Raw genomic sequence first — 26,821 nt, 5'->3', positions numbered from 1 at the left:
GTTGGGTGTGGATGTCCCTAAGGGTGGGCAGGTTCCATGCAGTGCAGTAAACCAAGGTCCATCATCCAAGACCCTGGGGCTCTCCATGTTGTCTACCATGTGTCTGACAAATCTGCCACTCAATCATGGCCAACCCCAGAATTCAACTCTAGTTACTGAGCTTGGGGTTGGACCCATGAAAATCAACATATGCTAAGGCCAGACTCATGCTATTCTAAGGGCTGGGGAAGCGTTAAGCCAAGCTTGTGCTGGAATTCCCCCCTCACTGCCTCACCAGCACGGCAGTGCAGAGATGCTGGGAAGCTGTCTTCCCGCCCAGGAATGCTGCCAGAAATCACCACATTGAAGCCAAGAAAGGGACCCGGAAGCATGAATGATATCAGCTTTCAGGCAGGCTGTGAGAGAGCAAGCCTGTCCCTTATGCGGTCTCCACCTCCCTGTGCAGTGCAATTAAAAAAGATTTCTTATGTTTTGCAATAATCTCATGTAGCCCAGGCTGGCCTTGAACTCTCTGAAGCTGGGAATGTTCTTGAATTCCTGATCCTGCCTCTGCCTCCCAAGTTTGGGGATTACAAATGTGTGTACTGCCACTTGACACTCAAGGAAAAGGAAACAGGCTAAATGACATTCAGCTGCATACCCAATCTTAGACTTCCTTTTTCCTCTAGAAAGGGGTTGTGCTCAGAGCTAAAAACCCAAGAGAGGTCCTGGCCTAGTGGAACACTTTTGTAATCTCAATCACTCAAGAGGCTGAGTTCAAGGCCAACCTGGGCAATTTAGCAAGATGATCCATTCTGAAAATATAAATTATCAAAGTGCTGAGTGTGTCTGCAGCTAGCCAAGCGCTGTATTCAATTCTGACAAAGAAAAGAATGCCAAGATTTAGAAGGCAGGAACACGTCAGGAGACAGTTGTCTTTTTGTCATTTGCCTCCAGTCTCACTGGGGCATCCGAGGCTGGCACCACTTTAACCGGCTCTCCCCCAGAGTCAACACTGGCATGGGCCTGAGTCCTGCTTTCTGCTGCTGGGGGACCTGGGGTTGGGGGCTCTGTGGAGGAGCCGGACGCCTGCCCAGTTCTCTTCCAGCTTGATGTCCCCCTGCTGTAGGGCCTGTTGGATGGCACTGGTGACAGTGTCAAAGGCCAGGTCCACATTGCAGTTACTTTTGGCCGAGGTCTCCATGAAGGCCATGCCCAGCGAGGCAGCCAGCTCCTCTGCCTCCTGGGTGGAGACGCATCGGGTGCTCAGGTCGCACTTGTGACCAATCAGTAAGAAGATCACCTTGTCGGGGCCCTGACAAGATATGACCTCCTGGTGCCAGGCCTGGATGTGTTCAAAGGACTCTCTGTTTGTCACGTCAAAGACCAACAGAACGCCCACCATGTTCCGGTAGAAGGATCGGGTGATGCACCTGCGGTGGAGGGGTAAATCAGGAGAGCTTAAGTCTTTCAGCCTCAAAAAAATAAATAGAAAAAAAAAAACCCGCAGAGCGCCCCCCTCCCACCCGAGATCCACAGGTTTCCCACGCCATTCCGCTTACTTCATTCAGGTCTCACATAGCCCAGACTGGCCACAAATCCCTGATCTCTGCCTTCACACATGCTAATTGTGGGGATTACAGGAGGTGTGGGGAGAAGGGGACAGTCCCCTCTTCGTACCTGTTCTGCTTCTAAGTCCCACCCATGCCTCCACAAAAGTCTGCCTGCCTTCCCATCCCCTTGAGCAGCTGCACCCAGGCCATTCATCTCTCTGGGAAGTTCAATGTTTCAGTGCAGATTCCCTATGCTGACATTTCCTTTAGGGCTGGGTCAGGGTTTGGGGCGGGGGCGGGGACTGTGACTCAGTGACAGCACATGCGGGAATTGAAGGGCTTGGCCCACCCCGTGGGGTTTGTAGGATGAATGGCTGAGTAGGAACTCCTACCCTGAGTTGGCAGGGTAGGAACCACAGATCCCTGTTTGAGCCCCTGCAGTCGGCACCCGCAGGCGTGGGTGCCCCCAGGTGACTGACACTGATCCTCCCCTTTCCCGCTGCACCTGAAGCGCTCATGACCCGCGGTGTCCCAGAGCTGCAGCTTGATCCGCAGCCCGGCGGGCAGCAGCAGCTCGCGGCTGTAGAACTCCACGCCCACAGTGGGCTCCGGCTCCGGCTCCACCGCCCCGCGAGAGCCCGCCACGTAGCGCTGCAGCAGTGACGTCTTGCCCACCGCGGCGTCCCCGAGCAGAGCGATCCGGAATTGATAGCTGCAGCCTGCCACCTCCATGGGATCTGGGCTCCCAGCTGTCTGGGACAGTACGGCCCCGCCCCTCCTGTGGGGCCCTCCTCCTCCTCCTCCTACGGGTCCCTGGTCCTGACACAGCCTCCAGGAGCAAGCGGACTGGGGAGCCTGGCTCCGGTAGACCAATCCTTGGTCGTCTGTTCAGTAAGGGTGGAAATCATTGCCTCTGTAAAATGGGGACAGTGACAACCTCTGCTTCACAGGATAAAGGAAGTAAAACAGCGCGGTGGTGGCCTTTAATCCCAGCACTCAGGAGGCAAAGGCAGACGGATCTCTGAGAGTTCCAGGATAGCCAAGGCTGTTGCAGAGAAAAAACTCTGTCTCGACCTACCTTCATAATAAAGTAACACTATGGTGTACACTTTTTTGTTTGTTTGTTTGTTTTCAAGACAGGGTTTCTCTGTGTAGCCCTGGCTGTCCTGGAACTCGCTCTGTAGACCAGGCTGGCCTCAAACTCAGAGATTCTCTTGCCTCTGCCTGCCTAAAGGCACCTGCCATCACCACCTAGCGCCTCCGCAGGAGGGCATCTCATCTCTGAAGGAGGTGCCTGGTTCCCAGACACACTTTCCTTGTCCAGACTCCCCTTCTTGGAGTCTCACGAGCCCTCCTTGGGGCCTTTGCCCGCTCAAGGGTCAAAGTAAATGATCAACAGCCCCTAAGCCTGGACGGCAGGACCCCAGGACACAGTTGCCTGTGCTCCAGTACAGGAGACCAGACTCGCAAAGCATAACCCTAGAGCACGGAACTCTCTGGCAGACAAAATCGAATATCAGGCTAAATGGTTTCTGGGTGGTGTCGCTTAGATTTGGCTTTAGTGGTCTGTTTTAGGACTTGGGAGACCAAGGTTCAGAGGTGTCACTTGAGAGTCACAGTGCATCTGTGACGGGGACTCAACCTTCATGACTCTCTTGATGCCCCAACAAAAAAGTCAGAAAACCAGGTCTTGGGTCCCACTTATATTAAAAGCTCGTGTAAGGACGCAGTCTGCATCTAACCCTGGCTTCCTGAAGCCTAAGGTATCAAGGCTGGATCTAGCTGGTCCCAGGCAGCTGCAGTCTCTTTGTTCTCTGTTTAGTTCCCACCATCCTTCTGAGAGGGTCTTACAGTTTGATGTGGAAATTGGAGGTGGCAGGGAAGCCCTCAGTGTTGCAAACCGTCGTTGGGTCATTTTTATTTCTTTCTCACACAGCCTGATGAGCAGGTGGTTATTCTGCCCACAAACTCACAGAGATCCGCCTGCCTCTGCCTCCCGAGTGCTGGGATTAAAGGCGTGCACCACCACTGCCCGGCTCAGAGGATAACTTGAAAGAGTTGGTTCTCTACTTCTACATTGTAGGTACCCAGGTTTTGAACTCAAGTCTTCAGGCTTGGCAGCAAGTGCCATTATCCAATAAGTCATCTTGTTGGCCCTCTTCTCACTGATTCTAAACAAGAAAACAAAAAAGACATTTATAAGGGGCTGGAGAGATGGCTCAGAGGTTAAGAGCACTGGCTGCTCTTCCAGAGGACCTGAGTTCAATTCCCAGCACCCACATGGCAGCTCACAAATGTCTGTAATTACAGTTCCAGGGGATCTGACATCTTCACAGCAATGCACACAAAATAAAAATAAATACATATTTTTTAAAAAGCCATTTATATTACACCTCTGAGTAATCCTGACCAGCTAGGCAAGATCCAAGAGCCATGAAACAACTGGAAATGAGGCCCCCAAAGACAGGCTGTATAGCACCCTGGTCAGCCCTTGTGGGCTGTGCAGTGTCAGCATCAGATTCTTTGAACTTCTCGTTTCAGAGGCTCCTTCTAGGACTGGGGTCATGTGTCTGCCTCTGACTGTACCTGGCACCAGAATCCACATCAGCTGACCCATGCCATAGATAAGGCTGTGTTACCCAAGGGGCTAGTCATTTCCCTTCCCTGAGACCTGCTTCCTCATCTGCTAAAGCAAATTTACACGAGGTGGCTCAGACAGAAATGTATACCACAGCAGCTAAGACTGCACATTTCCACTGGGGAGATTTGGGCTGTGGTTCAAGGGCCACTTACTGGCTATGCAATCACAGCCAAGTTTCATCCCTCCAATCATCACTGGGTGATCTTTCCAGTGAGTTGGCTACCTTTTAAAATACTTTATGTCGGTTCTGGTCATTGAACTCAGGGTTTTTTTGTTTGTTTTTTCGAGACAGGGTTTCTCTGTGTAGCTTTGGAGCCTATCCTGGCACTCACTCTGTTGACCAGACTGGCCTCCAACTCACAGAGATCCACCTGCCTCTGTCTACCGAGTGCTGGGATTAAAGGCGTGTGCCATGATTGCCCGGCATGAACTCAGGTTTTAGAGTTGCACTGCCATTGCTTTGTCTGCCGAACTCTTTCTGACCATCCATCCATCCATTCATCCATCATGTGTAGTGTTCTGTCTGCAGGCCAGAAGAGGGCACCAGATCTCATTATAGACCGTTGTGAGCCACCATGTGGTTTCTGAGAATTGAACTCATGTCCTCCGGAAGAGCAGCCAGTGCTCTTAATCTCTGAGCCATCTCTCCAGCACCAATCCTGACTTTTTGTTGTTGTTTTTTGTTTTAAGAGACAGGGTTTCTCTGTATTGTTTTGGAGGCTGTCGGACTAGCCTGGCCTCGAACTCACAGAAATCGCCTGCCTCTGCCTCCCGAGTGCTGGGATTAAAGGCGTGTGCCGCCGCCGCCGCCACCACCACCACCTGGCCCAATCCTGTCTTTTATATTCTAGGATACACACAGCACAGAGGACAGAGGCGACGTTCTTGTTCTTGGAGAGCCCCCCATACTCATGAGGAAGGCAGAAAAAGACATACATTGACTGGAGTGATAGCTTAGCTGATAAAGTGCTTGCTATCCAAACCTAAGGACCTGAATTTCATCCCCAGAACTTGTAATCCTAGCATTGGGAGTAGGAGACAGGAAGATTACCCTACTCTACTTGACAAACTCGGAGCCAATGAGAGAGACAGTTTTAAAAAACAAGGTAGGGTTGGGCATTGGTGTCGCACGCCTTTAATCCCAACACCCGGGAGGCAGAGGCAACTGGGTCCTTGTGAGTTTGAGACCAGCCTGGTCTGCAGAGCTAGTTCCACGACAGCCTCCAAAGCCACAGAGAAACCCTGTCTCGAAAAAACCAAAATAGAAAAAAAAAATCTCCTTTCTCAAGAAGCCCTCTAACCACTCTAGCATCCCAGGACGCTCAGAGTGGAGAGTGTGGTTAAAATGTCTAGGTTCCCCGGGCGGTGGTGGCGCACAACTTTAATCCCAGCACTGGGGAGGCAGAGGCAGGCGGATCTCTGTGAGTTCGAGGCCAGTCTGGTCTACAGAGCTAGTTCCTGAAAAACCCTGTCTCGTAAAACCAAACAAATAAATAAACAAATAAATGTCTAGGTTCCCCGTCAGGGAACTAAAACTGTGACTCAACGATGTGGAGTTTTATTGGTAGACAGAGGAAAAGGGTGAGAGGTAACCAACCCGTGCAGAGGAGAGAGAGAGAGAGAGAGAGAGAGAGAGAGAGAGAGAGAGAGAGAGAGAGAGAGAGAGAGAGAGAGAGAGAGAGAGACAGAGAGAGAGACAGAGACAGAGAGACAGAGAGAGACAGAGAGACAGAGAGAGAGAGAGAGAGAGAGAGAGAGAGAGAGAGAGAGAGAGAGAGAGAGAGAGAGAGAGAGAGAGAGAGAGAGAGGAATCAGGTACCCTGGGGTGTGCTGGGAAGGAAAGGCTGGGTCTGCCTGCCTGCACATGCAGAGGATGAGATGAAGAGGAAGACGACAGTAAAAGAGTAAAAGTAAAAGAGAGCATAAGCAGGCAGGGGTCAGTCCTTTAAAGGGGTCCTTTGCACCTGCGTGGTTCTCACAGAACTCTGGGCTGGCCAGAGTGCTGCCTGAGTGCATCCTGCCAGGTAACGGGGCAGGCCAGCGTAATGCCTGTACCTTTCAGAGAACACTTTCTAAGATTCTCAGCCGGGGTCTTGGATGTCAGTCCAGTTTGCTGTCACCGGGATGGAAGCCTCAATACTCCTCATTTAGGGTCGCCTCAGAAAGGGATCAGGATGTGAGCGAGGACTACATTTCCCAGAGGGACCGTGCGGCCGGCGGTGGGCGCAGGCGCAGGCGCAGCGGGCGGAAGGCGCAGGCGCTTCCGCGGAGGCGCGAGCCTATATAAGCCGGCTGCGGGCCCTGTTTCGGCCTTTCCTCCTGGGCCCGCGTGCTTTCGTTTTTGTGCAGTTGCGATCTACGTCGTCTCATCCCCTCCACGGCCCGCCGTCCTCGGATCGCACTCTCCTGATGCCTCCCCCAAGGCAGTGGGATGCGCAGCCAGCCGCCATCTCGACGGTGGGGTTCCTACAAGGTGGCCACGATGGCCGCTGGCGCAGTGGTAGTCAGCGGCCTGCTTACGGCGCCCTTGGACTGGTGAGTGAGGCCCACCATTGGTTTGGTGGTGGGATATGGTGACAGCATTTGCGGGCTGAAGGGTGCGTGTTAGGGTGAGATGACCTTATCGGATGACGCCAGCGGAAGAGGCCCTGTGAAAGCTATTTCTGAGAGTCACACTTGGCCTCGTAACCTCGCTGCTGGTTCCCGGAGTTTTACCCTAGCAGATACAAGGAGTTGGAGTCGAATTCTTGGATTCTGGCACGTGCTACGTGATCCCTATCTCAACCATAGCCCTCCAACCTAAGATTTCCTCCCCTCCACGAGGCGAGGTTTTCCACTGCAGTTTTGCCTGTCCTGGAAGTCGCTCTGTAGACCAGGCTGGCCTCGAACTCATCCGCCTGGCTATGCCTCACGAATGCGTTTATTGTTGGAGGAAGGACGGTTATGAGGGTTTTTTTTGAGACAGGGTTTCTCTGGCTTTGGAGGTTTTCTGGAACTAGCTATTGTATTCCAGGCTACTTTCAAACTTAACACATCCACCTGCCTCTGTCTCCCGAGTGCTGGGATTAAAGACGTGCACCACCACCGCCCAGCCGGTTATGAGTTTTAGGCTTCGTCAAGAACCTGTCTCAATGTTTAAGATTGTAGGTATTGTACTATTGTGGCTTTTTGAGCTAGCAGGATTGCTTTTTTAAATTTTATGTCTCTAGTTGACAGCTGTAACTGTAGGATATTCTAGTAAAAGCCAAGTGGTTTGTGGGATTAAGGTCTTGTAAGCCCCATCACTACCTGAGGCCCTTATCGAAGCTACAGCTGCTTCTACATAGCTGCTGTGGTCAAAAAGGAGGCCCAGAGAAAGTTTTCCTTGACGGTCGTGGTTCAGTTTACTGTAACTGTTCTGCAACATTTTGGGAAAAGACAGCTCCACCATGAGATCCTCTTAGGTGTATCTAGAGACCTTCATTAACTTAATTATGCTATACACGCCAACAAAAATGTCAGTGTGGAGTTAGTAAAATAGTGGCTTGCTGGACTGAAGAACATACAAGGGCAGTTGCAAGTATGTTCACCTGTCAAACACCTGTTGGTAGACAGCCATGTTGTGGGTTCACATTCCCAGTCGAAAGACCAATTGTGGACCGGGTGCAGGGAATGGGATTATAGCGGGTAATTGTGTTGCCTTTCTTAGCTGTGCCAGATGAAGACCTTGATAAGGAGACCAGAAGATGTAACGGAATGCTGAAGCAGTGCCTGGTGAGTGGTGGTGTTGGGATTACTGGTGAGACACAGCATGTTCCCAAGGGCTACGGCTGTTGTGGCCGTGGCTCTCCAACTGCATGCCAGAGTAACTGGAAAGACTTTGACAGCCCAGGCCAGCAGTGTCTGCAGCTGCCACTCGACTTTCCTATATATATTAGGTCTGGGGTGGGACTCCCTACCTGGGACACTATTCTGTCCCTGGCAAAATGCTTTTTGCTTCCGCAGGTTACACCAAGGCACCTGAAAAAGTCCGAGGCCAGTCTGACTGCCTGCTCATTGAATTCACTAAGGTAAAGTTGCTGTCTGAGATAGCCCGACCCTCCGGTTCCCTTTCCCATCGGATCTTGACGCTGGTCTTGGTGGTCGTAAAGGAGGGAGAGCATGCTGAAACTGGCCGGCCTCACAGCTATGTAGTCTGCTATAGAGCACGGGGTCAGATTCATACATGCCTGCCTGGGCCCTTATAAAGTGGAATAGAGAATTAAAAATGTCTCTGGAATTGTAGTACCTGGATTTCTGAAATGATTTGTTTACTTTTAGGGCCTTGTCTCCAGCAAAGGTCCCATCACTGATTTGATCTGCAGTTGGTTGGGTAAGTTGGCCAGAATGAGCCCTGTCCTCTGTAGAAGATTGCTCATCTGCTACTCCTGCAACCAGGGAGATTGATGAGGAGGGGTTCAAGTGAGCTTAGACACTGGTCCAGGATGAAACCTAATCTGAGCGGACATCTATGGATGAGAAATGCGGATATGGGACTGAGTGGCCAGTTCTTAGGAGAGGCTTCTTGGGGGGATTGTGCCTAAGGTCAGAACTAACATGGAATTCCACTTTTCAGGAAAAATCAAGAACAACCTTGAAGCAAGCAGAAGCTTTTGCTAATACTTTTGGAACTTTGGTGCATACCTTTAGTTCAAGTTCAGTCCGGTCTACAGACAACAAGGGATACTCACCAAGAATTCTGTGTTGAAATGCTTTGTGATTTAACATGTAATTGGGTCAATAAAACATTTTTTCTGTAATTTAAAATGATGCAGTGTCTCACTTGTGTCTGAAAGTGGATGCTTGTGCCTGTGAATCTAGAGCAGCAAACCGGTCCTTCGGTTCCCAGAAGTGGATTAAAGTCCAGTCTGATTGCCAATGCCTAGGTCCTCTGCTAACCATATTTTTTTTTTCCTTTGGTGAAGACAGCTACATGGTGGCAGGCTGGAATAGCCCTATGCCATCAACTGGGGGACTTGCTTTCGAAGGTTTTTTTTTGGTTTGGAGGCTCTTGTAGACCAGCTGGCCTCGAACTCCAGATCCGCCTGTCTTGCCTCCCGAGTGCTGGGATTAAACTGTTTTGAAATCTTAAATCCTCTAGGTGAGCCAAGTATGCACACATTGCATACACAAAAAACTATCATGCTACCGGGAGTTGGTGGCACACCAAGCACTCGGAGGCAGAGGCAGGTGGATCCGAGTTCGGGCCAGCTACACTGAGAAACAGTCTCAGGAAACCACCCAATTACTGAGAAAAGCCCCTGAAGTTTGCTTGAATTGGGAGCTGGGAACAGAACTTGTGTCCTTGAATAGCAGTAAGTGCCCTTGACCGCTGAGGCATTTCTCTAGTCATGACTTAACAAGTTCCTGTTAGAACAATTCCCTTACATGGCTCTCACCAGTTACTAAAACATGAATGCAATAAGTGAGGTGTTGCATAATCTGAGTAAACAGTAATTTATTAAAATGTTAGAAACCATTTCAAAAGGATAAAAGCTTCACACATACAGAAAAATAATGTCCTCATGACAGTCCATCCTTATGTATTGGCTACAACATGGCAGGGATCTCTGAGGATACAGTGTCCAGGGGCTGCCAATGACAGTCCATCAACGCATCATATAATTCCTCACTCTGTTCCATGAACTCCTTGTTGGCCTCAGTCACGTCCAGCTGTGGCGCTGGGTCTAGAGGAAAGGCAAGGAACAAAGTCACAACAGGCAAAAGAAACACCTGGAAGGGTTCAGACTCCTGCCTCCAGGTATCATAGAATGGGTGCCAGGAAGATGGAGCATGTGACAGCAGTTGTTTCCCTTTCCAGTTTTCAAAGCTACATCTGTCTCTCTAATTGCAGTCTTAAGATTTTCTCAGTTTTTAAAATTTTAAGATTTATTTATTACAGATAAAGTTTGTCTACATGCCAGAAGAAGGCATGTACCAGATTTAATTGTAGATGGTTGTGAGCCACCATGTGATTGCTGGGAATTGAACTCAGGACCTCTGGAAGAGCAGTCAGTGCTCTTAACCTCTGAGCCATCTCTCCAGCCCCGATTTTCTCAGTTTTAACATGTGGGTTTGGAAAAACTTGGGGTTAATGAATCCTAAGTGCCACCTTAAGAACTAAACCAGTGTCTGATAAAAGGTGCAGTCACATGAACTGGGGAATTGGTCCCGTCTCTTTCAGAAATCACATATACATACATTTCAATGGTGGTGGCATCCATCCCTATAACTCCATTTCTGAGTGGATATATTGAGAATGTCTTTTAACAACCCTGGGTTTTGAGACAGGACCTGGAGATCACGTTGAACATGAAAAGATGCTCACAATGGGAAATAAATCCTCAGTAGAGCATCTCTAGGAGGCTCACTGTGTGGCCCAGTCTAGTCTAGAACCAATGCTAAGACTAAAGCTCTACGCTAGCACACCAAGATGAGTTAAATTTTCCCTCTTCTCTCTCTCTCTCTCTCTTTTTTTTTTTTGGTTTTTCAAGACAGGGTTTCTCTGTGACTTTGGAGGCTGTCCTGGAACTAGCTCTTGTAGACCAGGCTGGTCCCAAAATCACAGAGATCACCTGCCTCTGCTTCCCAAGTGATGGGATTAAAGGCGTGCACCACTGGTTGTGGTGGCACACGCCAGTAGGATTTACTGAAGGAGGCAGAGGCAGGAGGATCATGAGTTCGAGGCCAGCCTGGGCTACACATTTAAGCTGGGCGTTGGTGGCCCACGCCTTTAATCCCAGCACTATTGAGGCAGAGGCAGGCGGATCTCCGTGAGTTCCAGGCCAGGCTCCACCGACAGCCTCCAAAACAGAGAAACCCTGTCTCGTAAAAAAAAAAAAAAAAAAAAAAAAAAAGGCGTGCACCACCCACCAGCCCTCTTCTCTCTTAAGTTTTCCTGGCACTGTGTAGACCAGCCTAGCCTCAAACTCATAGATGCCCCTGCCTCTGCCTCACTAGTGCTATGAATAACGGATTGTACCATCATACCTGATCTTTCTTTTGATACAAAATTCCACTATGTGACATAACCTGGCCATGAACTCAAAGTAGTCATCTCATGTCAACCTGTCATTTAAAACTCAGCTGGAGCTGGGTGGCGGTGGCACATACCTTTAGTTCCAGCAGTCAGGAGGCAGAGGCAGGCAGATCTTTGTGAGTTTGAGGACAGCCTGATCTACAGTGTGTATGCCAGGTCAGGCTGGAGAGATGGCTCAGAGGTTAAGAGCACTGGCTGCTCTTCCACAGGTCCTGAGTTCAATTCCCGGCAACCACATGGTGGTTCATAACCATCTGGTGCCCTCTTCTGGCCTGCAGGTGTACATGGAGGCAGAAAGCACATGCGTCCCTGGTGTTTCTTAACATCTAGCTGAGGGTCACCTAACTGGAACCTGCCACAGCTAACGGAAGCACAAAGGGACTCTTACCTTCCAGTGCATCATCCCCAACCTCTTCATAAGTCTGTCAAGAGAGGAGAGGGCAGGTGAGGAGAGGGGCCTGAGAAAATACTGGGTCTCTCTAGTCTTCCCCATTTTACTAATGGTAAAATAATGGGTCCTGGAGGGGGACTGAGACCCAAGAGTTGCCACACGTGGTTACCTGCATGGTGCTCTGTGTGTAGCCGTACTGGGGGTAGCTGTAGCTGTAGCTGCCTGTGTTCTGGTCGTAGCCCCACTGGGCATAGTAGTTTTGGTACTGCTGGTAATACTGGTTGTAGCTGTAACTGTACATCTGGCTGTACTCAACTGGCTTTACACGGCTCCTTACACGAAACAAAACCAGATGTAAGAACATGTCCCTTGACCAAGGACTGCACTAAGTGCTCTGAGAGGTTCACTCCTGGGGTCCCCCACACTCTGTATCCCCATCACTGCTATAAGTCTGAAGGCCCAGGACAGGGCAGAGCACTTAAGTGACTGGTCCAGGGTCACGCAATTAAGACCTAGGCAGTCTGCGTGCAAAACCCATGCTCTTTAGAGACAAGCTTTTCCTGGCTCAGGTTGTCTGTCTTGTCAGGCCTGATTCTTCCTTCAAGATCCATTTTCTTTTTGGAAAAACATATTTATGTGTTTTATATATATGGATGTTTTTGTCTACACACCAAAAGAAGCATTGGATGGTTGTGAGTTGCAAGGTGGGTGCTCAGAATTGAAGTCAGATGCTCTTAACTACTGAGCCATTTCTCCAGCCCCTTTCTCAAGATCTTGGGAGGCTCTTTTCACTGACAGTTGCAAAAGTTCAGGAAAAGATAACATAAAAAATCTAGGGGGGGGGAGGGAATGAGTGTGGAGGAGAGGGTGAGGGAGCTGGGACTGACACGGGAAGCAAGCTTGTTTCTAATTTAAATATATAATTAAAAAAGTGTAAAATAAAAATCGAGGCTTAATGAGGCTGCAGAGATGGCTCAGAAATTCAAAGCACTGGTTGTTCTTCCAGAGGTCCTGAGTTCAATTCCCAGCAATCACGTGGTGGCTCACAACCATCTGTAATGAGATCTGGCGCCCCCTTCTGTTGTGCTGGCATACATGTAGACAGAACACTGCATACATAATAAATAAATCTTATTTTTTTTTTTTTGAGACAGGGTTTCTCTGTGGCTTTGGAGGCTATCCTGGAACTAGCTCTTGTAGACCAGGCTGGTCTCAGAACTCACAGAGATTCGCCTACCTCTGCTTCCCAAGTGATGGGATTAAAGGCACGCGCCACCACTGTCCAACTTAAATAAATCTTAAAAAAATTTTTAAAGATATGGGTTTAAGATGATTCAAGATGGCCGGGCGTTGGTGGCGCACGCCTTTAATCCCAGCACTCGGGAGGCAGAGGCAGGTGGATCTCTGTGAGTTCAAGGCCAGCCTGGTCTACAGAGTGAGTTCCAGGACAGCCTCCAAAACAATACAGAGAAACCCTGTCTCGAAAAAAACCAAAAAAAAAAAAAAAAAAAGATGATTCAAGATGTATTTCAAACTACAGACCATGTAATCCTATTCCCCATTCCCATATTACAGCAGCCTTACTGTCCCTGCATTGATAACTAATTTGTGGTAGAACTGAACTCAGTCATGCACATACTAAGCAATGTTCTACCTTGAGCTTTCTTTCTGCACACTGTGAAGATGTGCCTTTACTAAGGCACTTTCTCATTGGTTTAATAAAATGATGAACAGCCAATCAGTAGGCAGGAGGTATAGGCGGGACTTCCAGGCAGAGAAAGAGGAGGAGGAATCCAGGCACACAGCAGATATCAGGAGACATGGAGAGAATGCCTCGTGATACAACACAGATTAATATAAATGGGTCAATTTAAGTCATAAGAGTTAGTTAGGGACAAGCCTAAACTAAAAGTAGAGCTTTCATAATTAATAATACATCTCAGTGCTGTTATTTGTGGGTTGGTGGTCCAAAGAAAAAATCGACTACATTCCCCAGCTACCTTAAGTTGATGAATTACTTTGGACTTGTACTTTGCTTTTATATTTTTTCAGTGATGGAGATACATACAATAGAGGTGTTATTTATTATACCAACCAGAAAGCTGACTCTTACACACTTTGGAATTGACAAGGTGGCTCAGTGGATGAAAATGTGTAAGGCTGACAACCCACATAAAGATGAAACTCCATGACATTGTACTCTGACCACATACCTAGTGGGAACCTGTGCACATCTTTGCGAGGACACACATACACACATCATACACATACTACAATAAGTAAAATGAATTAAAATGTCTTAAAAATTAAAAACTAGAGCTAGTAAATAAGTGAGAGTTACATCCTGGGGAGGGGGAGAGAAACAGATAGACAAACTCTGGGCTTGGCATGGCTTTTAAAACCCTAAAGCCCACCCCCCAGTGACACACTTGATCCAACAAAGTTGCCAGGCGTAGTTGCACAGACCTTTAATCGTAGCACTTAGAGCTCTGTGACTTTGAGGCCATCCTGGTCTACATATTGAGTTCCAGAACAGCCGCTGCTAGGCAAGTCCAACTGTTGATTACTGAAGCACCTAATTCTAGACCAGGATGTAACTAAAACTACTGTAACACAAAACAAGCAAAACCACACGAAAATAATTGCAACTATATGGAAAAGCATGTTTGTATAATAAACTGAGGGGAAAATGAATGTTACTTATGAAATTCAAAACTTAGTGTAAGACTTTGGGTTTGAACCCTGTAATAATAAAGGAAATAAATCCTACCACATGTAAACTGACTTATTCAGTTTATAGCATATGTAGTATATGAACAAGAAACGGAACTGACTGGTATTGGAATGTGAAAAATGAATTAATAAAAAAAATATAAAAAAAAAAAAGGGAATTGAGGCTGGGTGTTGGTGGCATACGCCTTTAATCCCAGGACTAAAGTCATAGTTGGTTGTGTGTTGCTTAAAGTGAGATCCTTTAGAAGAGCAGCAAGTGCTCTTAGTCAGTAAGCCATCTCTCCAGACCTGTAACTTACTTTAAAACAATCGCTCTGGGGGCTGGGCGTTGGTGGTGCACGCCTTTAATCCCAGCACTCGGAAGGCAGAGGCAGGTGGATCTCGGTGAGTTCGAGACCAAGCCTGGTCTACCTAGCGAGATCCAGGACAGGCTCCAAAACAATACAGAGAAACCCTGTCTTGAAAAAAAACAAAACAAACAAACAAAAACAACAACAAAAAAAACTTGGAGGCAGAAGCAGGCAGATCTATGTGAGTTTGAGGCCAGCTTGTTAGCGAGTTCTAGGCTAGCCAGGGATACACAAAGAAACCCTGTCAAACATTCAAGTCTCTGTTGCTTCAATATGAGCACTGGCAAATCTGGCTGCCCTTGTACTTTGTGGTAAAGCTATCTCAGCCGTGTTACTTCTGCCAGTGATAGATGTGCATTGCCTAATTCCTAGCTATAGGGTTGCCCTGTGTACTGCAGCAGCTTGAACAGCACCCCTAGCTATAACCTACTGGATGCCACTAGAACATCCTCTGTTGTAATCACCCAAAATGTAATAACCCAGATAATGCCTCCTAGTGAGTGAAATTTCTATCTGGTAAGAAATACTGCACAAGCCGGGCATTGGTGGCGCATGCCTTTAATCCCAGCACTCGGGAGGCAGAGACATGCGGATCTCTGTGAGTTCGAGGCTAGCCTGGTCTACAAGAGCTAGTTCCAGGACAGCCTCCAAAGCCACAGAGAAACCCTGTCTCGAAAAAAGCCAAAAAGCCAAAAAAAAAAAAAAAGAAATACTGCACAGGCTGATGAAGGATAAGAAATACCACACAGGCTAGGAGTGATGGCACACACCTTTAATGCCAGCACTTGAAGGAGGTAGGGGCAGGTGGGTCTCTGTGAGTTTCAGGCCAGCCAAGGACAGGAAGTAAGACCATTTCAAAGAAAAAAAACAAAGACGACCAGGGAGACCCTGTCTAACTAGCTAACTAACTATATACATATATGGATTTATAAGTCTTTTTTTTTTTTTTACCTAGCTAGCATGACAATTTAACAGTGAGACACACATAATATTTCAGAAACTGTTTAGAATTCTTTCTATAAATTCTAACAAATTCTATTAATAAATTGCCAACAGCAGCTGCTGGGCAAAGAGCAAGGATCCAGCACCAAACAAACTTCCCCTGTTCCTACCCTCAATGTCTGACTCCTTGGCTATGCGCTTCCAGGGCTGTGTGGCTATGCTAGTTCATGTCCTACACAAGCCTGGGCAAAGCACACTATATCTGTAACGTCTGCCTCTCTTTAGCCTTCTATCACACATACGGATTTCCTGACTCAGCAAACAGCCAAAGGGCCCAGGGCAGGCTAGCCCAGGTCTATGCTCTGTGTGGGACTCACGCTTTAGGGATGGCCACACTCAGGCGCACAGGTTTAGACCCCAGTCCTACTGCTCCCTGGCACTCCGTCAAGGCTCGCTTCTGTTCCAATTCATCTGTGAATTTCACAAAACCATAGCCCCTGGAGGGAGAAAAAAACCAACACACGACTTAGATCACAAAAGTGACGATGAGGAGGAAACATGGAGAAGGGGGGTAGAAAGGGTGGACTGGAGACTAAGGAGAAAGGGCTGGAAAGGGACAGTGAGTCACACAGTATGACCCTGACATTTCTGAGAATTCCTCCTTTCAGTTCAGTTCCCCATTCTCCTCCACACTTTCATCCAGGGGCTCCTTCCCAAACAGGAGTTTCCTTCCCAAGCCAGTGGAAGGCAACATTATTACCACCGTGCAGTTGTGGGGATGGATAGGTGAAGTTTGCCGCACACTCTTCAGACTTTCTGTTGTGTTGTACTAGGCATGCATGGAAGCAGTTACAGACAGACCTGGTTTTTGTCCCTTTGAGGTCAAACTCTACTTAGAGACCGTTCATAATACCTACAATTAGTAGCACATGCTATATGGACAAGGTACTGCGGACACTTTCAGGGTTACCCCATCACATGGAGTACCACACTGCATAAGGAGCAGCAGAAATTCAGAGACAGGGTAAGGAGCCCGAAGTCACACACAACAGAAGCACTTATCTCTATGCCACACTTCTAAAGTCTGAGTAAAATGACTTAACTGATAAAAAATAAGCCTTTCTGAGGGTGATGGTGGCACATGCCTGTAATTCTGGTACCAGGGAAGGTAAGCATGGAGAATTGTGAGTTTGAAGTCAGCTATGGCCATATGGGAAAAACTAAGGGGAGAAGACAGGACTGAGGAAACAGTTCTATTGTAGGGCATTGGCTTAGCACACTAAGTATCTAAGTGCAAACTTTAGTACTAAAATACAAAAAGAACAAGCCTTTCTTAGAATGGGGAGAATGGGGGTGTGTGGCTGGGTTCAATCCCGTGCACAGCAAAGAGTAACAGAAAATAAAAGAACCTTATTTTGAGAGGGAAATCAAGCTCAAGACCTTGTACATGCTAGGTGAACTCTCCAACACTGAGCCTTCTGATTGTATTTTTTTTTAATTGTTCTTTTTCAAGATAGGTTTTCTCTGCATAACGCTGCCTATCCTGGAACTTGCTGTGTAAACCAGGCTGTCATCTTTATTTTTTTGAGACAGGGTTATGCTAAGTTGCCTAGACTAGCCTTAAAACTCACTGCACAGCATACAAACACCCCGAACTTGCAATCCTGCTGTGGCAAATAGGATTATAGATCCATGTCAACAAGTCCACCTTCATTTTTCTTGTTTGTTAGCTCAGGCTGGCTTAAGTTCAGAAATACTTAGCTTCCACCTTCCAAGTGTTGACAGGTCTCTCCATTTTAAAATGGAAAATTTAACCCTCCTTTTTCTTTTCTTTAGGGGAGGGGGGGAGGATTGAAAAAGTCTCAGATGGTTTGGTGGTGGCACATGCCTTTAATCTCAGCACTTGGAAGGAAGGGGCAGGTGGATCTCTGATTTTGAGGCCAGTCTAGGTCTACAGAGTGAGTTCCAGGACAGTCAGGGATACATAGAGAAACCTTCTCTCAAAAAAACAGAGAGAGAGAGAGAGAGAGAGAGAGAGAGAGAGAGAGAGAGAGAGAGAGAGAGAGAGAGAGAGAGAGAGAGAGAGAGAGAGAGAGAGAGAGAGCGAGAGAGAGAGAGAGCGAGAGACAGACAGACTCATGTAGCCCAGGCTGGCCTTCAACTCACTATGTATTCAAAGATGGATGGCCTTGACTTTCTATTCCTCTTGCTTCCATTCCAAGTTTTTTTTAAAGATTTATTTACTTATTATGACTACAACATCCTGCCTCCATGTATGCCTGCATGCTAGAAGAGGGCACCAGATCTCATTACAGATGGTTGTGAGCCACCATGTGGTTGCTGGGAATTGAACTCAGGACCTCTGGAAGAGCAGTCAGTGCTCTTAATCTTTGAGCCATCTCTCCCACCCCACTCCCTGAATTTTGGGAATACAGATGTGCACTGCCACACTGGGCTAAATTTAACATTTTTAACTACACAGAAGGCCTTAGTAACAGAAATAAATGTAAGAAACAGCTATTCATATTATTTCCTCTAATCCCATGTTAATCATATAGTATTAGATTGCTTTGATTTATGGATAAGAAAATAGTATCTGTAACTAGTCTAGTGCCCAGTCCCTTGTCAGTGATGAAGCTGAGGTTCAAACCTAGTTGCCTGGCTGGAAAGCTTGCACTGCCAACCACCACCCTCCATGGTGTCTCTATACTACTTCCCCCCAGGAGGTAAAAATGCTGAACAAAGAGGAGACATAAATAGCAGGTAAGGCCTTACTTAGACACGCCTGTCTGGTCCAAAACCACCTTGCCTCCCCGGCAGGAGGGGTAGACTTTGACAAAGAACTCATACAGCATGCCATCATCCACGTCTGGGGTCAGGTCCCCCACAAAGAGGGAATACTCAGGGCTGAGAGGAGAGAAGAGTCAGCACACACAAAAAAAGATATCAAAACCCTGCTGTCAGTTTCTGCAATCTTCCTTTCTCCCCTCTTCTTTTTTAAGACAAAAAGTTTTGTGATGGAGCCCAGGCTGGCCTCAAACTCCCAGCAATCCTCCTGCTTAAGCCTCCTGAGTGCAGGGATTACAGGCACACATTGACATACTTAGTAAGGGCACAGTTCAGATAAGCCTCTAGGGCCTTTTCAGGAACTCCAAATCTGATTTGTCTAGTCAGATACCCCACTTTACTGCATGTGAGGCTTAGTCAGCCTTACACTATACTTCATTATACTTCTGACAAAGGTGTTATAGAAACAGTACCCTGATCTGAATTCTGCACAAACTACACAAAACCTGTCTGACTTTAAGCATCAAAAGTACAGGGCTGGGTGTGGTGGGGCATGCACTCGGGCAGAATGATCTCTGAGTTAGAAGTCAGCCTGTTTTACAGAGAAAGTTCCAAGACAGCCAGGGCTACACAGAGAAACCTTATCTTGGGGCAGAGGGACCACACAAAAGAAACACACCTATAATCCCACAAGTAAGGAGGCAGAGGCAGAGGCAAGCCTAGTCTACACAGTAAAATTCCAAGCTAGCCAAGACCTTGTCTCTAAAAACATAGATAGGAAGAGAGCAAGTGAGAGCAAGCAGATAAGGAGGTTTTGCTTTTTTGTTTCTTGAGACAGGGTTTCTCTGTGTAGCCCTGGCTGTCCTGGAACTCGATTTGTAGACCAGGCTGGCCTCAAACTCAAAGAGATTCTCCTGACTCTTGCCTCCTGAGTGCTGGGATTAAAGGCCTGTGCCACCACATCTGAACAGCAGAATTTTTTTTTCTTTTTAAGAAACTAGACAGTATTCAATGTATATTTTAATTCCAATAATAAAAGAAGACCCTTATCTCCATGTTGGAACAAGGCCAGCAAACTTTTTCTAGGAATGTTTACAAATGTATTTAGTTTGAGATTCAGATCCAGTTTTTGTTTTATGCCACCATGCCAGGTCTTAGTTTAGCATTTCAAGCAAGATACATATTCTTTGTATAAAATTATAAGCCAGGTATGGTTTTCCATGCTCATGGAGAAACAGGAGGATTCACAAGTTCAAGGCCAGCTTTAGGTATTGCCCTGGGCTACATGAGACCTTGTCTCCATACCTATATACACGGTGGAAATGAACTGTGGTCCTCTGCAAAAGCAAGACATTCTTCAGTGCTGGACCATCTCTCCAGCACATGGTTTTTTGAAAAAGTCTCATGGAGCTCAAAGTAGCCTCAAACTCTGTATTTTGCCTAAAATGATCTTGAACTTCTGATTTACCTATCTCTACCTCTCATGCATTAGGATTACAGACATGTATCTGCCAGTTTATTTGGTGCTGGGGAGTGAATTCAGGACAGAGTACATAAACACTCTGTCTAATGAGCTACATCTCTGTCATCTCATATATTGCCCAAACTGGGTGCAGTGACTTTCACCTCTAAGTCTCTGCTATTCAAGAGGCTACAGCAGGTATCTGAGGTTAGTCTAGGCAACACAGTCATATTGTTAACACCAGGATACTGCAACATGTCTTGTGAGCCTTCCAATAAATGAACATATTATAGCCTCCACTTATCTATTATCAGGTTATCTAGGATTCCCCTCAATGTTTCTTATCACATACATGCTCTAACTAATACTTAGGAGGTTACTCATTGCAAAAATCCATGAATAAATTCTCAAGAATGAAATTACAGGGTCGATAGACAACACACTTGGTGGAGCTTCTGAGACACTATCTTAAAAAGTTCAAAAACTAGTCAGGCAGTGATGGTGCATTTCTTTAATCCCAGCACTCAGGAGGCAGAGGCAGACAGATCTCACTGAGTTCGAGGCCAGCCTGGTCTACAGAGTCAGGGACAGTACAAGCTCCAAAGCTACACAAAAAAATCCTGTCTCAAAAAACAAAACAAAACAAAATAACCAAAAAAGGTCATGTTCTGCCTGTCTCCTGAGTGCTGAGAGCTAGGTAGGACAACAGGATGCCGCCACGCTGGACCACAGTGCTGCCTTTAGAGTCTGAGATGGGGCTGAAGAACCATTGCTAAACTAGAAGCTCTGTGAAACAGGCAGGATTGCTTCCAGTGTGGAAATGAAAAACTGGACTATCTAGTCTGGACTGTTAAATCCCTAACACAGCAGTCAAACACTTCCAGACAGCCACTGGAAAATGATAATCAAGTCACATTGTTATAGATTATTACTGAATAAAACCTCAAATCCTGGAAAGTTAACATGGTGGAAGGTTAAGGGGGTACTAAACACATGTTGGGGCCTCACCAGGCATGGTGGCACACAGCTGTAATCTTAGGCACCCATGAGGCATAGAGACTGCTGTGAGTTGAGACCAGCCTTGACCACCTAGTGAATTATAGGCCAGTGTGGGCTACAGAAAAAGATCTTGTTTCAATAATACAAGAAATAAATAGCCAGAGCTCAGGATACAGAGTTCTTGCCTTCTGTGGGCATTTGAATAAGAATGGTCCCCATAGGCTCATATATTTGAATGCTTAGTCACCAGTGAATAGAACTTTTTTCTAACATTATTTATTTTGTATACAGTGTTCCGTCTGCATGTATGCCTGCAGGCCAGAAGAGGGCACGAGATCTCATTACAGTTGTTGTGATCCACCATGTGGTTGCTGGGACTTGAACTCAGGACCTCTGGAAGAGCAGCTAGTACTCTGAGCCATCTCTCCAGCCGCAGTGAATGGCACTCTTTGATAGGATTAAAAGGATTAGGAGTTTTGGCCTTGTTGGAGGATGTATGTCACTAGGGGTGGGCTTTAAGTTTTCAAAAGCCCACGCCAAGCCCAGTGTGTGTCTACCTTGCTCTTTCAGCCTTTGGATCAGGATCTAGGTCTCACTTACTCTCCAGCACCATGCCTACAGTGCCTGCTGCCACGCTACCCACCATGATGATAATGGACTAAACTTCTGAAACTACGAACAAGCCCCAGTTCTTTCCTTTATAAGAGTTGAAGTGGTCATGGGAGGTAGACGGAGGCAGAGGATCAGAAACTTCTTTTAAAGATTTATTTATTATATATACAGTGTTCTCCCTGCATGTATGCCTGCAGGACAGAGGAAGGTACCAGATCTCATTACCAATGGTTGTCAGCCATCATGTGGTTATTGGGAATTGAACTCAGGACCTCTGGAAGAAGAGTCAATGCTCTTAACCTCTGAGCCATTTTTCTATCTGTGAAGATCAGAATTTTAAGGTCATCCTTGACTACATAGGGAGCTTTGAGGCCAGTCTGGGATATATGAGACCATGACTCCCCCCCATTCAAACCAGGAAAGAGATGAGATGGCCTTGACATGATGGAGGCCAGAGAGCAGGAGAGTATGTCTTTATACCCAGATTCAATTATCTACCCTCTTTTTGGCAGTAATTGGCATCATGATATCTGTGCTTCTAATCCAGATATATACTGGGGCTTGAGCTATATCGGCGCAGCTCCTTACTTACCTATTGTCTGGTTGTTTTCCGTAAGTGGCATAATTCAGCTTAAAACGTTTTGCCTGGAAATTTAAAAACACATGAACAAACTAAAACAGAGAAGGGTCTTTCAAAAACCAAACAATATTTGAAAAAAACTGAAATAAATTACCTTGGACAAAACATCTCCCCCTCTCTAAGCCTCAGCTTTTCTCCTGTATAAAATGAAGGGGTTGCACGGTTGACCGTTAAGGGCACTGCCAGCTCCATGGTTCTATGAGCCCAGGTGTGCCAGCTGGTACAGCTGTAAGCTAAGTAACTGTGGGAAGAGCAGAATGTAACTCTCTTGAAATGTGTTCTTGCAGCTACCAGCCTGTTCTAGATTCTCAATCAGGTAAAAGACCTAGAGTTTAAAGTCCTTATTTTTGGCTGGGGACTGAACCCAGGGTCTTGGGCATGCTAGATTAAGTACTCTACCACTGAGCTACACCCCCAGCCTGATTTTTGAGTCTTCTGTCATACAAGGCAGTACTACAGAATGGAAAGGGCCAGGGTTTTGTGGGCAATCAATCTTCCATCTGAATCTTGGCTCTGTCACTTACTACCTGTATTGCCTCCAGAAAATCTCGGCACCTCCCCGCTTCAGCTTCCTGGTCAATCAAAGACAATACTACGATACAAGTATCCAGTAGCGATTGAATATGTGGTGGTAATTAATAAAAATGGCAAGGTCATCATCACCCAAATATCCTTACAGGTGTGGCTCCTGGAAGGGGCTTCCCATTAATTTTATGCAAACACTTCTCAGCTGTGGCCAAATCTGCAAATTCCACAAAGCAGTAGCCAGCTGGGATTCTGGAAAAAAAAAAAAAAGAGAAACCAAGTGATAAAGATGCCCAGGCACATCTTGGCCTCAAGAGAGGAAAAATGGCTTGCTTTTTCTTTTTTACTTTCTGTTACCACAAGGTCTCAGTATGTAGCTTTGGCTGTTCTGGAACTCACTCTGTAGACCAGGCTGGCCTAAAAGCCACAGAAATCAGCCTGCCATTGCCTCCCAAGTGCTGGGATTAAAGCACGTAACACACCACCCAGTTTAAAGGGGGTTTTCAAATAGAACCACTATTATTATTCCACCCCATATTCCAAATCAGAAATAACTTGCAAATTTAATACAAGGACAGTGAATCTGAACAGTCCCTGAATTATTTAATAACCATTTATTACGTATATGCCACATCACCTGTGAAATACTGACAAAAACCCTTAACATGACACATCCAATCCTTCAGATCAACTATCTAGTATACAAGAAATTAAGGATACCCATGGAGAAAATACCAGAAGAAATTAATGCAGAAGATAATGATGTTACCTACTTAAAAAGCCCACCTTCCATCCCAGCACTCAGGAGGCAGAGGCGGGCAGATCTGTGTGTTCAAAGCCAGCCTGGGCTACAGAGTGAATTCCAGGAAAGTCAGGGCTACATAGAAACCTTGTCCTGAAAAACAAAAAGTCTACATGAAAGCTCCTGCGGAATATACACAAGGCCCTGGATTCTATAGTCAGCTTGAGAGGCAGGTGAGTGCCATCAGAAGAGGAAAAGATTGGCTTTTGCATGCTGAAAGTCAGGAAGGAGCTCATCATTGTGGTGCATGCCTGTGATCAGAACACTTTAGAACAGAAGTTCTCAGCCTGTGGGTCAAGACCTTCTGGGGGCTGAACAACCCTTTCACAGGGGTCACATTATTAGATTCATACATGGCTTATAACAGTAGTAAAATTAAAGTCCTAAATTAGTAAAAACAAAACAAAACAACTTATGGTTGGGGGTCAACAGAACATGAAGAGCTGTATTAAAGGGTTGTAGCACTAGGAAGGTTGAGGACCACTGGCCCCGACAATACAGTTAACAAAGCATGTACACTGTGTTAGTGTCATAGTCTTCTTTCAGGAAACAGGAGGACAAGCATAGGTGAGGATATTACACCATGTACATAGGGGATGTGAGGGTCCTGGTGTTTGGCTATCTGTAAGGGGTGTTATAATAACTCCCCCATGAACACAGTATCCTTACAATCAGTTAAGGTAACCTGAAATTGTTTCCCTTCTGACCAATGACAAAGTCTGATTGTTTCTCTTCTGTCCAATGACAAAGAGCCTGAGGTTGCACGGCTGGGCATTCTTTAATATTTGTATTAACTACTTGAGAATTATTTCGGGTTTCTTTGTTATTGTTTCTTTGAGCAGGGTCTTACTATATAGCTCTGGCTATTCTGGCCTTCCAAGTGCTGCCACTACAGGCTGGTGCCACTCCCCCCAGCTTAGTTATTTGAGAAGTCTACACAATGTGTCATCAGTCCAGGATCTCCAACTTAGGTCAACAGACTTATGAAGCAAGTGCTTGTACTTCCTGAGTTACCTCGCTGCCCTCCCCTGACCTTGTACTTCTGAACCCCCCTGATTTCTTGAAAAAAAGGGGGGGAGGTTATGTGGGTGGGTGAGATGGCACATGCTAAAAATTAAATAAATGGGAGCTGGAGATACAGTTCAGCAGTTAAGAGTTCTGCACTGCTGAGTTTGAGACCAGCCTGTGTTACAGAGCAGCCAGGGCTACATGGAGAAACCCTGTCTCGTGGGAAAAAAAAAAGTTCTGTATTGCTTTTCCAAGGGACCTCAATTTGAGGCTCAGCAACCACGCAGGGCCGCTTCACAGGATCTGACACCTCTGGCCTCCATGGGCACCTGCACACCCTGCCTCCCCAACTCAATACATACATGTAATCAAAGATAAAGCTTAAAGAGCCAGGGCTGCTGGTGCACCTGTGATTGGTATGCACCTGGGATAAAATAAAATAACGGTAAGTGAAGCACACAAGTTAATTACAAAGATCACACAACACAGCACTCGGAACACAGGCTCCAGCATCCTGCCCTCAAACACCAGGGTACTGAAACCTGAAAAACTCTGTGCTTCTGCTCAGCAAGCATCCACCCCTCTGCCCATGTTTCTTTTATAATACTGTGTGACGACTACTACAACTAGGTGAGAAGCCCTGCTTCCCAGCCATGTTTACTCTCCTGAATGACAGCAGAAGTGAGAATTGGAAAGATGAAAAGGGAGATGTACCCAGTGAGGCGGTTTCGGATAATTTTGACGCTCATCACGGTCTCCCCCATGGTGGCAAAGGCTCTAGAGATGAAGTTCTCATCCATGTAGGGTTCCAGCTGCATAAAAACCACAGCAGAGAGGCTCAGTTCCGGAAGCCCCACGGGGAGGGGGGACGAGGCTCCAACCTCCTCCTGTACTTCCAGTTGCTCCCCTTGATGGGCGGTGTGGCACACGCCTGTAGTCCCGACACTGGCTAGCTAGTGGCAGGCAGATCTCTGCGTGAGTTCGAGGACAGTCTGGTTTTTATAGTGAGTTCCAGGACCAGTCAGACCTAGGTGAGACCCCCACCCCAATCTCCAAACAAAAATAACAAATCGTTCCCCTTTATGGAACTCCCCGTGCCTCCGGCCCTAGAAACAAAGGGCCCCTCAATCCTTGAGGCTCCTCCCATTCGACCCCCAAAATCTCCTTTTCCTTCCTATATTGAAAAGGGGACCCCAGAACCTATACCCCGTGGATTCTGCATCTGATCAATCTTCCTTTTGATGCCCAGCCTCTCTTTCCTGTTAGGGCCAGGGTGAGAAAGGGCCTCGCAATGACGCCCAAAGGAGCCTGGAAGTGTCTAGGAGGGCCTCCTGCCTCTGCCTCAGTGAGGGATTAAGGCATGCGACGCGCCAATACTCCCGGCCTGGCTTTTCTTGAGTCACCAAACCCGTGCGGTTCACCTCCGCCCTTCTGGATCTGAAGGCCCGTCGCCCCCAGGCCCTCCCTCCCCTGTGACTTGAGGCCCTCTTCTCCTCAGAGCAGGGGCGGCCCGCACTCACGTCTCCCATCCACAGGCTGGCCGCCATCCCGCATCCGGACGGGGACCGTGCGGGCCTGTGGAGCGCACCCGCGACGCCTCCCGCGCACACGCAGTCGGGAAGGCTAGTCGCGCCAATCCGGGTTTTCCTCGGGTCTGTCAGCAGCTTCCGGCTCGTAGGGGGCGTGGCCCCGACACGGGCAGGGGCGTGGCTTCCATTCGGGCGCCGGAAGCCTGGCTGGTGCGGGCTCTGAAAAAAAAAAAAAAAACAGTAGGGTGTGCTACTCAGTATTTTAATAAAACCACGTAAATATTTAATCAAGGGAGGTAAGGTTCTCTCAGTAGGGACTTCCAAGCATTAGCACGAAGGTAAATTAGCGATGGAACGCTCCGATTGGACTGTGGACTAGCCCGGGCCCCTATAGCTGTCCTCTTGCTCTGAGCATTCCAGCTGAAAAACCGCGAGGGCTGTTTTGAAGATGTAATGAGATTCTTCATTCTCATAAAGCCCTATGGCGGAGAGGACTAAGGGACAGTTCTTTTGATAAATCAAATCACTCTCACCCATCGTTATGTGTGTTGTGTACGGGACACAATCTCTATGTGGCCCTGGCTAGCCTGTAAGTGCCTAGTCATATAGATCTACCTGCTTCCGCCTGTTTTTATGAACCCCAGTCCTCTGAAAGTGCATTCCTTGTCTTCAACGTCTGAGCCACATCTCCAGCCCCACGCTTTAATTCTTATTTATCTATTTAGTCTTGAAGCAAGGTCTCATTATGTTGCTCAAGCCGTCCTGGTACATACTTTTGGCAATTCTCTTCCTTCAGTCTCCAAAGTGCTGT

General features: G+C 47.1%; 2 protein-coding genes, 1 long non-coding RNA gene and 4 other non-coding genes across 9 annotated transcripts; 5 read left to right on the top strand and 2 right to left on the bottom strand.

Moving 5' to 3' along the window:
* Positions 1-823: 823 nt before the first annotated feature.
* Rab42 (RAB42, member RAS oncogene family) lies at positions 824-2,597 on the bottom strand. Its single transcript, XM_005079538.4, has 2 exons — positions 2,038-2,597; positions 824-1,412 (listed from the first exon to the last, which is right to left on the bottom strand). The coding sequence occupies exons 1-2, from the start codon at positions 2,262-2,264 to the stop codon at positions 989-991; spliced, it is 651 nt and encodes a 216-aa protein (XP_005079595.1). The 5' UTR covers positions 2,265-2,597; the 3' UTR covers positions 824-988.
* A 3,870-nt stretch (positions 2,598-6,467) lies between these two features.
* LOC106021904 lies at positions 6,468-8,958 on the top strand. The gene is made up of 5 exons (XR_001197043.3): positions 6,468-6,708; positions 7,862-7,926; positions 8,158-8,222; positions 8,473-8,524; positions 8,768-8,958. It is a non-coding gene; the product is annotated as an uncharacterized LOC106021904 (long non-coding RNA).
* On the top strand, positions 7,463-7,596 carry LOC121144181. Its single transcript, XR_005881504.1, has one exon. It is a non-coding gene; the product is annotated as a small nucleolar RNA SNORA16B/SNORA16A family (small nucleolar RNA).
* LOC121144188 lies at positions 7,960-8,085 on the top strand. Its single transcript, XR_005881512.1, has one exon. It is a non-coding gene; the product is annotated as a small nucleolar RNA SNORA44 (small nucleolar RNA).
* On the top strand, positions 8,249-8,381 carry LOC121144189. Its single transcript, XR_005881513.1, has one exon. It is a non-coding gene; the product is annotated as a small nucleolar RNA SNORA61 (small nucleolar RNA).
* On the top strand, positions 8,626-8,701 carry LOC121144199. The gene has a single exon (XR_005881523.1). It is a non-coding gene; the product is annotated as a small nucleolar RNA SNORD99 (small nucleolar RNA).
* A 674-nt stretch (positions 8,959-9,632) lies between the features above and the next one.
* Positions 9,633-26,159, bottom strand: LOC101826386 (tRNA selenocysteine 1 associated protein 1). Of its 3 annotated transcripts, XM_040756452.1 has the most exons (9): positions 26,002-26,158; positions 25,196-25,293; positions 22,824-22,923; positions 22,099-22,151; positions 18,422-18,553; positions 16,024-16,143; positions 11,791-11,953; positions 11,619-11,652; positions 9,633-9,878 (listed from the first exon to the last, which is right to left on the bottom strand). In XM_040756452.1, exons 1-9 carry the CDS (start codon positions 26,026-26,028, stop codon positions 9,742-9,744), a joined length of 864 nt encoding a protein of 287 aa, XP_040612386.1. In that variant the 5' UTR covers positions 26,029-26,158; the 3' UTR covers positions 9,633-9,741. The 3 variants fall into 3 exon arrangements, with proteins under 3 accessions (XP_040612386.1, XP_040612387.1, XP_040612388.1); XM_040756453.1 differs by lacking the exon at positions 16,024-16,143 and having other exon boundaries at positions 26,002-26,159; XM_040756454.1 differs by lacking the exon at positions 18,422-18,553.
* Positions 26,160-26,821: the final 662 nt, after the last annotated feature.

This window comes from Mesocricetus auratus, unplaced genomic scaffold (genome assembly GCF_017639785.1).
Source record: "Mesocricetus auratus isolate SY011 unplaced genomic scaffold, BCM_Maur_2.0 Super-Scaffold_100014, whole genome shotgun sequence".
NCBI classification, from domain to species: domain Eukaryota; kingdom Metazoa; phylum Chordata; class Mammalia; order Rodentia; family Cricetidae; genus Mesocricetus; species Mesocricetus auratus.
Note: the sequence above shows the minus strand (reverse complement) of the source record. Positions and strands in the feature narration are given on the sequence as shown.

Bases quoted from the DNA above. Each gene is read 5' to 3' on its own strand.
- Rab42 (XM_005079538.4), bottom strand. From the start codon at position 2,264: ATGGAGGTGGCAGGCTGCAGCTATCAATTCCGGATCGCTCTGCTCGGG. The intron at 1,413-2,037 runs GTGCAGCGGGAA...CCTCCACCGCAG, and splicing joins GCGGGTCATGAGCGCTTCAG to GTGCATCACCCGATCCTTCT.
- LOC101826386 (XM_040756452.1), bottom strand. From the start codon at position 26,028: ATGGCGGCCAGCCTGTGGATGGGAGAC. The intron at 18,554-22,098 runs GTAAGTAAGGAG...CTCTCCTCTCAG, and splicing joins GGAAAACAACCAGACAATAG to CCCTGAGTATTCCCTCTTTG. The intron at 11,954-16,023 runs GTGAGTCCCACA...GTTTCGTGTAAG, and splicing joins AGTGTGGCCATCCCTAAAGC to GAGCCGTGTAAAGCCAGTTG.